Source organism: Triticum aestivum, chromosome 3B (genome assembly GCF_018294505.1).
Source record: "Triticum aestivum cultivar Chinese Spring chromosome 3B, IWGSC CS RefSeq v2.1, whole genome shotgun sequence".
In the NCBI taxonomy this organism is placed as follows: Eukaryota; Viridiplantae; Streptophyta; class Magnoliopsida; order Poales; family Poaceae; genus Triticum; species Triticum aestivum.
In genome coordinates this window covers 28,267,360-28,276,659 of record NC_057801.1, presented here as the reverse complement: position 1 = coordinate 28,276,659, position 9,300 = coordinate 28,267,360, and the positions used below count along the sequence as shown (strand labels likewise).

At 44.2% G+C, this 9,300-nt stretch overlaps 1 protein-coding gene across 1 annotated transcript; it reads left to right on the top strand.

The window, feature by feature from the left end:
* Nucleotides 1–4,354: 4,354 nt before the first annotated feature.
* Nucleotides 4,355–9,048, top strand: LOC123064505 (cullin-1). The gene is made up of 18 exons (XM_044487976.1): nucleotides 4,355–4,551; nucleotides 4,686–4,785; nucleotides 4,968–5,153; nucleotides 5,263–5,310; nucleotides 5,403–5,606; nucleotides 5,696–5,773; nucleotides 5,877–5,966; nucleotides 6,053–6,133; nucleotides 6,225–6,287; nucleotides 6,793–6,828; nucleotides 6,910–6,996; nucleotides 7,105–7,254; nucleotides 7,339–7,394; nucleotides 7,506–7,785; nucleotides 7,902–8,045; nucleotides 8,148–8,366; nucleotides 8,478–8,645; nucleotides 8,737–9,048. Exons 1-18 carry the CDS (start codon nucleotides 4,415–4,417, stop codon nucleotides 8,836–8,838), a joined length of 2,229 nt encoding a protein of 742 aa, XP_044343911.1. The 5' UTR covers nucleotides 4,355–4,414; the 3' UTR covers nucleotides 8,839–9,048.
* The last annotated feature ends 252 nt before the right edge of the window (nucleotides 9,049–9,300 follow it).

The following is a 9,300-nucleotide window of genomic DNA, read 5'->3' as shown; positions in this document are numbered from 1 at the left end:
TCACAGTGGGTTTCACGGCGATGCTTGAACCCGCTTTCCTCTTTCCCGTCTCATTTTCTGGACAAATGATATATTTCCGTTATGTCGCGGTAATGGAAAGGGGTAATGCCCGGTTAAAAAAATAGATCTTCCACCACCTTAGGCAGCTTTGCTTCCTCCTACAGGTACATTGGTTGTTGCTGCTGTAGCACTTATTGCCCCTCTTTTAACTCTCTTGGATATTCCTCTCCCTGTAATCATACTCCTCTTGAGTGCTTCCCCAAAATGCACTTCTCTCATCTAGCCCACAAAATATGCCATTGTGTTAAAAAATACAAGTACAGAAATTTGAGTTTTCTCCTGCAAGAACAAGCATGGGTGTTGTTACTGAACATGCGCAACACTTACTGTAAAATCTAACAAAGCATTGCAAATCTGTACAAATACCAAACTGTTAAAAAACAATGTTTCTTTACAATACATCAACATGCAATCTGTACTCTGAACTTCATAATTTCTAAACCTATATAACATCAATATATCTTTAGAGCATAGCCACATGAAAATACTCTGAACTTCATAATTTCTAAACCTATATAATAGCCACCAGATCAAGTGACAAACATACATGAAACACTCTACCAATCTGAAACTCTGTTCCAAATCAAGTGACAAACCATACATGAAACTGTGTTCCAAATCAAATGACAGACCATACATGAAACACCGCTCCAAATCTGAAACTCTGAAACTTCTTTGAACTTCATAGTTTCTGAACCTATCTGACAGCCACCAGACCTTCTGTGTTTCTCGCACTTATTACTACCGATTCAAGTGAATCAACGGATCCTACTACAACCGACACATAAATAGTAGGGAGCATTCAATCTGAACAACACAAGACATGAACTAGTTTCTGAATTTAATTCGCATCATGAGCAGACAAAGGAAAACTAACTGGAACTTTACAAATGAACACAACACAAAGATCATAACAGATTGTGATGCAAATGCCCCCAAAATACATACATTTAATCTCGATTTCACTCAGGATCATTACACGATCAAAACCCTAGGAGGAGATAGGGGAGACAGTGAACAAATCACCGCGTCAACGGCGGTAGAGCTCGATTACATACAGTAATCCAGAGAAAACTCGGCGCCAATGCCACGAGGACGTGGCTCCATCCAGTGTAGGTCGCCTCCGCGGCGACTAAGCCATGCGTCGAGACCCAAGAACATGAACAGCCGGAGGCAAAGTGACCCAGGGGTTTGTGAAGGGTTATCGATAGCAATCTCATATTATGCATAAGTACAGGGTTATTCTGATACTTTTTCGGCTCCCAATCTGCTTTAGGACCGCGGGATGAGTATTTATATTTCGTGGGGGTTCTCTGCAAATTACAAAACAACCGGCGCGTGCCACTCTGCCGACGTGGCATGACACGCAGGCAATTGAGACTCTTTTTTGTACCCATTTGTTCCCGCACTGTAGCAGTTCAGTGGCCTGTTTGAGTCCTTTTTGCAAGTTTGTGTACTGTACATGCAAATTAACTCTTGTTTCTCTTTGCAAACAAAATTCTTGGCACCCAGCCGCACTGAGCATCCTAGAAACATAGCGTTGGTTCCGAACTCCAAACCATGAAGAAATATAACCTGAAAAATCCACACACCCACCTTGTTCAATCGCGTGGCAAGTTAGGGTTGCAAATAAAAGACCGCTAGTTACTTTGATATGATGAGGTGGCAGACACCTTAAAATGTGGCAACAAAACTGGTTCTATTGCGAGGACGTGGCGAGGCCAGACATGCGTATTGGTTTACCTCCTTACACCTCTGACCAAGCGGTGAAACTGTCTGGGTGGAATCCAAGGCTCACCATAGCCGAAATAGAAGAAGTGAAGGTTTTGTTGAACACATTCGGCACACTCAAGATGAAGGATTGCACAGGAATGATGTCTCAATAGAAGACTCAAAACGAGTTAAAATAAGTTTGAAACAATATGTTCGTCATAAACAGTTCACAATACCGGTTTCTGATAGAGTAAACAAGGAGAAAATGTCTTAACATAATGATTCAGCAATCAGCATTATGCAAGTACTAATACAGTTCTACTTAGCAATATGTCAATAAACATGTTTGGCTAGCTCAAGTACATTCCAAAAAATACATAACCAATATAAAGGCCAAAGGGGTCCAAGAAAGAGGAAAACGCCTCGAGAACGGACTCGGCTCCCCTGACGTACTGCAGGGCGCAGTTGGGTCACTGACAGGTGGGCCAACTTGCTTTCGGGCCCACCTGTCAGTGGCCCAACTGCGCCCTGCAGTACGTCAGAGGAGCCTCGTCCCTCGAGAACCATGGTGCATCAGGAACATCATCTTGTCTGCATTTTTGAATTTGCTTTTTGCTTGAGTACTTCTGTTCAGCCAACGGACAAGCTTCCTGGGCTCTACTTCCCGCCTGAGAGTGCCGGCAATTCAGGTCGCTCCTTGCAAGCATACATCGACAAGGACGAGCCAGATGTCGGCGGGCGTTGGCGCGGTGCAGGGCGAGCTGACAACGGGAAGAGGTGGTGGGGGGTCATTATCGCCGAGAGGAGGCCCATGCATGGGATCCGAGGGGCGTGCATTACGTTTAGTATGGAAGGGGTATTTCGACTGAGAAGCCCTGTTGCCGGCGTCACGGGCGGTCACCGTGGCAACGTAGGTAGGGTGAGCGGGCGAGAAGGAAGGATGCGGCGGATAGATCGAGCAGAGGGACCTAACCAAGCGACCTCACATCTAGTTGTTGGAAACCCTACCCGGCTACCCCTGGGTCGCACACATGCTGTTGGATCCGGATCCGCTGTGTGGAGTGGCGGTAGGCGCAAATGGCCGAGCCCTAAGGGCCTCTGCCGGGGGACAACTGGGCCTCAACGGGCAGCAAGACCCACCCATGGCATAGCCCGGCAGCCTTCCCCGACCATCTTGGCTGCGCCCGACGGAAATGGGCCGACCCGCCACACACGGTCCATGCGACGCTTCGGCCCGATCCTTTAGGTCACAGCCGCGCCGGGTGCCCGGCTGCAACCCTAGCGGACCCATTGGCGGCGGCGACTACTCATGAACCGCCATGGCTATGGTCGACGACGGGGGAAAGCCCTAGGGCAACTCCCCAGAGCTACTCCACCCATCATCGTAGGCGCCCGAGTCGGCATGGCCGACGACCCCGCGAGGGAGGACCAGGAGCGCACGACAGTGCCAAGACCGGCCAGCGACAGGCAAGGCCAAGCGAGGGGAGCCCTCAGGGCATGAGCAACTACCAGCGAGGTGTCGTGCTCGTCCTCCACGAAAACGAAAGCCGACTCGGTCACGATCAAAACCGACTCACACGATGAAGAGTCCACTTTTTTTTGGGTCGCGCTAACTGCCACACGTGTGGCAAGAAGAGAGACGCACCACACGTCTCTAATGTAAACAGATTGCCACGTCATCGCATGCATGCATGCAGGAATCTTTTTGGATTTTCAGTTTTTAAAATGTTTTATCTCTTAAACGAAAAATCCGATTGAAAATCCGTTTTCACCATTAAATCCCTCGCGATGAGATTTTCGAAACTAGATCCCATGTTGATATGTTTTGATGAATTTTTTTTGGATTAAAAGTTGCCATGTCTATTGCATATGAATTGCCATGATGTTTACACTGAAGTTGTCATGATATGTTTCAGCTATTTTCTTCTACATTTAAAAATAAATTTTGACATTTATAAAACGGGGAATTAAGAAACTAGACTTGCCATGAACCATAAACTAAAATTGCCATGATACATGCACGTAAAATTGCCATGGTTCATACAAAAAATAATTTTCATGGTCAAAGTACTGGAGTTGCCATCATCAAAATACTAAAATTGTCATGATCTACAAACTAAAATTGCCACATGGCAACTTTAGTTTAAGCCCTATGGCAACTGCAGTGTAAACATCGTGGCAACTTCTGGCAAAAAAAAATTCGTCGAAACATATCAACATGAGGTCTAGTTTTGAAGATCTCGTCGAGACAGATTTAATGGTGAAAACGGATTTTTAGTTCGCTTTTTTATTTAGGAGATACAAGATTTTTAAGCCGAAAATCAAAAAAAATTCTGCTGATGTCATCTATTCATACGTGGCAAAATGAGTGATGATGGAGGCGTGTGGGTGATGTGCAAACACCCACACGTATGGGCGTTAACATTTCCGTTTTTTTTTCCTAAAACGAAAGCTGACTTATATAGGATCAAAACCGACTTAGTTGGAGTATTTCGTGGCCCACCCGCCCGGCCGTCTCCTCGATCGCTGCCGCCACCGCGCTATTTATACCGCCGTCCCCGCCTCGTTGGGGAGAAAAGAAACGAAATCGATCGAAGCGAGACCCCCAAAACCCAAAACCCTCTTACGTTCCGCCGGCGGCATGGATCAGGACCAGACGCCGATCGCGCTGGAGGACGGGTGGCGCGAGATGGAGGCCGGCATCGCCAGGCTCAAGCGCATCCTCCACGGCGTCGACGGCGTCAGCTTCACCTCCAAGGAGTACATCCACCTCTACACGTACGTATGCCCTAGCTCGCGCGGCGGCTAGCTCGTCTTTTCTTCTAGGGCTAGCTATAAACTTCTCCGGCGTGCTTTTTTCTTCTGCACCCGAAAGCTCCAATCTGACCCGACCTAATCCCTCGTTGTGTCAGGATGATCTTCAACATGTGCACGCAGAAGCCGCCGTACGACTACTCGGAGCAGCTCTACAAGCGCTACAAGCAGGCCCTCGAAGAGTACATCAAATCCGCCGTACGTGCGCCCGTTTCTTAGTTGGTCGAATCAATTAGATTGCTTCTTTTAATCGTGATCTTAATCTGTTGTAAGATTGCTCTTAACGTCAGTCTGACGACCGCCTCTATAAAGTTGCGCATGCCGTTCCCCTCAGATTGTAGATTGTAGGCGTTGTTTAATTTCTTTTTTGGCCATGTTAGGTCTTGCCCTCGTTGAAGAGCAAGCACGGCGAGTTCCTGCTGAGGGAGTTGGTGGAGAGGTGGAAGAACCACAAGGTGATGGTCAGGTGGTTGACCCGCTTCTTCCACTACCTCGACCGCTACTATGTTTCGCGCAAGTTGCTTCTGCCGCTCAAAGAGCTCGGCTTGAGCTGCTTCCATGATCTAGTAAGTCTCCGCGTCCTTGGGCGATACTTTTCACCCGCTCATGAGCAATTTGTTATTTTTCCTGTGCAAGGTTTGAACATGTAGTAATTGGTTGTGTTGCCCTTTATAGGTTTTCGACGGGCTGAAAACAACATTGACGACGATTGTTATCGACATGGTAAGCCTTGCCCTCTGCTGTTTCTGGCGCAATTTCTTTACAAAGGAGATGGATTTTACAATAATTTGTGCTCTTGCAATTGTCTTTAACAGGTTGATAATGATAGGGAAGGCCAGCTTATAGACCGTGCTCTTCTGAAGGATGTTGTTGGTATCTATCTCGAAATTGGACAGGGTAGTGTCGGCCTCTATGAGCTCGATTTCGAGAAAGCTTTTTGCAAGGGTACCAAAGATTACTATTCTAAAAAGGCGCAAATCTGGATGTCGGAGGATTCCTGCCCTGAATACATGCTCAAGGTTAGTTTTCTGTATTATATGACTGAAAATTATACTAAGTTAAATCAAATATAAGGATACCTTCTGACTGGTACTCTCTGCTTATATAGGTCGAGGACAGCTTACAAAAAGAGAAAGAGCGAGTAGGCCATTACTTGCATGCTTCAACTGAAGAGAAATTGCTAGAGGTTTTTAATCAGTTATTTATTTTGGTGTTTTTATAACAAGCTTTCCGTTATTCTCTGTGTTAAGCTTTTTCACGCAACGGAAATTTAACCTTAATGTTTACAGGGTACTATATTGGAACTCATAAGTTGGCGCGCAGAAGAAATTTTGTATAAGGAAAATTCTGGATGCAGAGTGTTGCTTTTAGATGGAAAGGTTTGATGTTTCTAATTTATGCCTTGCATATTTAACATTTGGATTGTGGATTTACTAAATATTTAGGCTGTCTTATTTTACTGTAGTCTGAGGACCTATCAAGAATGTACAGGCTCTTTTCCAAGATAGACGTTGGGCTTTTTCATGTGTCGAAGATATTTAAGGAGGTATATACATATTGACAACCTCATGTTAGGCTTTAATGCGTTGCACCCTTACGATAGTAAGATCTAATCAAGATGCTGGACTTCTATGCAGCATGTCAAGGAAGAGGGCATGTCCTTGTTGAAACATGCAGCAGATGCTGCCAACGGCACAAAGGTGGGTAATCCATGTCTTCTCCCTCTGTTCTACAAAGTGATTTGTATTGGATCAATGTTGGCATCATCATGTTAAAATCTCGAATTCCTTTAGTAATTCTTAATTGATTTGTCAGTTTTCGCTCTGTTATAAACCAGTTTCGTGGGAGTACATGTATAATAAACGTGCTGATTAGTTGACATACCCCTTGAATAAATTTTAGAGGAACTTTTGAGAGACACTTATTAAGTGCTAGATTTGTGTTGGACTATTCCTTCTTCAATGATTATTATATGCTTAAATGTCATTGCATATAATAAATCTTCATAATGTGGTGAGTATATTTTATTCCAAGGGATTTAGCCGTTTAAAAAGCCTTCTGGTTTTTCTTCTTTTTCTCAAACTTGATATTTTTAAATTTACATTGTTAATCGTCCACAAGTGGTCTTTAGAACCATTCTAGTCACCACTTTATTATGCGCAACAGTTTTCTTATTCTGACTTTTTGCAATGTCAATATGTGCAGAATGAGAAGAAGGAAGCTGTGGGTTCGCCGGAGCAGGTCTGTGTCACTTTAGCATACCTTTGATTAGCACCACGATATATTTTTTCTCTTTTTCTCATGGTTTATTGCTCTGTTTAGGAATTTGTGCGGAAAGCGATTGAGCTCCACGATAAACAGCTAGCATATGTCACCGACTGTTTCCAAAACAACTCAGCATTTCATAAGGTTCGCACGTTAAGTACTTCCGTCATCATATTTTGTCGTATCTCAGTTTAATTGTCTGCGGAAACATGAGCTAACTGTTCTTTGCCTTGCTATCTCTGTCCTAATTAGGCTCTTAAGGCGGCTTTCGAAGACTTTTGCAACAAAGATGTTGCTGGTTGCACAAGTGCTGAGTCGCTCGCATCATTCTGCGATAGCATCTTGCGGAAAGGTGGAAGCGAAAAGCTAAGCGATGAAGTCGTAGAAGATACCCTTGATAAGGTACGGTAACTGCCATTCTTTTTCCCAGGAGCTTACAACAACAATATGCTTTTCTTGGTGCTCATGAGACTCAATTTTCTCCAGGTTGTGACCATTCTCTCATACATCAGTGATAAGGATCTCTTTGTTGAGTTTCACAGGTTTGTGTTTTCCTGCTGGCTGGAATTAATGTTACGCAAGCCTTTATACATTAACAAGAGTCAGATATGATTTTTGAAGATTGAAACTGATCATGAAAAAATGTGTTGCAGGAAGAAGCTTGGAAAGAGATTGCTCTTTGATAAGAGTGCCAATAACGAACACGAGCGAAGCCTCCTTTCCAAGCTCAAGCAGTACTTTGGGGGACAGTTTACTGCAAAAATGGAGGGCATGCTCACTGACGTGTCAACAGCAAGAGACCATCAGACAGCGTTTGAAGAGTACATGAGAGACAAACTACCAAATCATCGTGTAGACTTCAGTGTTACTGTTCTGACGACAGGATTCTGGCCAAGTTACAAAACTTCAAACATAAATCTACCTTCCGAGATGGTATATCTTTTTATTCCTTCATCACATACCTGATTGGCTATTTCGTAGAATTAGTCACCTGACATCTATTTGACCCGTGTATATATTGGTCTAACTTTTGTTCTCATGCTTTTCAGATTAAATGCGTCGAGATTTTCAAAGATCATTACAATTCGAAACAGAAATCCAGAAGGCTCACTTGGATCTATTCCATGGGAAATTGCAATATCGTTGCAAAGTTTGACGCTAAACCTATCGAGCTTATTGTTACAACATATCAGGTACTCCCCGGCCCCGCTATTTTAAACCCTTGACCAAGTACACTTCACTTTGTGATTTTTTTAAAAAGAAATCTTACATTCCCCGTTATTTTGACTGACCAGGCTGCGATGCTTCTGCTATTCAACGGATCTGAACGACTAACTTACTCTGAGATTGTGACACAACTAAATCTGCCCGATGATGACGCCGTGCGCCTGCTCCATTCACTCTCATGTGCAAAGTATAAGATTCTTAACAAAGTGCCAAGCAACCGAACAATTTCTCCAAGTGACGTCTTTCAGGTCAACCACAAATTTACCGACAAAATGAGGAGGATAAAGGTGCCTTTCGCAATTCAGTCTTCCAACCTCGTTTCTCAATTTTGCTCTTGTTCTTTCCAGTTTTAAGTCTTGTTTGTATAACCGAACAACTTTTCCAATGCGCCCGTGCAGGTACCACTTCCTCCGACCGACGAGAAGAAGAAGGTTGTCGAGGATGTCAACAAGGACAGGAGGTTCTCAATCGATGCGAGCATTGTGCGCATCATGAAGAGCCGCAAGGTCATGGGCCATCAGCAACTCGTTGCGGAGTGCGTTGAGCAGCTCAGCCGCATGTTCAAGGTCCGTCCATCAAACTCCCAAGTCAATTTAGCTTTTGGATATTGCGATATTACTTTCTTGTGATGCTTACTAGCGTATGTCTCTCGTGCAGCCTGACATCAAGATTATCAAGAGGAGGATCGAGGATCTTATCAGCAGGGAATACTTGGAACGAGATCTGGAGACTGCAAACACCTACAGATACTTAGCTTGATTACCCATAACCTCGAGTGTCGCCTCGAGGGTGCCTCAAGGATTACCGATAACCTCAAGTGTCGCCTCAATTTGTTTCTGTCGATAGCTTCTAGCCTCAAAAAGCTATAGCGGGTTCATTGTTTTGTAATCAATTGTACATTAATACCGTTCAGCCCACGTTCGTGAAAGAGAAAGATGTTGAACTACCCGAGTGCTTTAATCTGCTGAACATCTTGTACCTTTTGAGCCTTTTTCATTTTGTCTTGACCTACATCATCCGCAACAAGTTGAAATGACAACCTACATCATCCGCAACTTTTTGAAATGACCAAAGAATATATACATAACTAGCAAATACCCTGCACGTTGCCGCAGGATTTGTCACAGAGAATAAAGGCACGATTTGTATACTGACAACAAATTCGGTCACAAGAGGCTAGTACTGTGAAACTAACCAACAACTTTTCCTCCAAAGAAAATT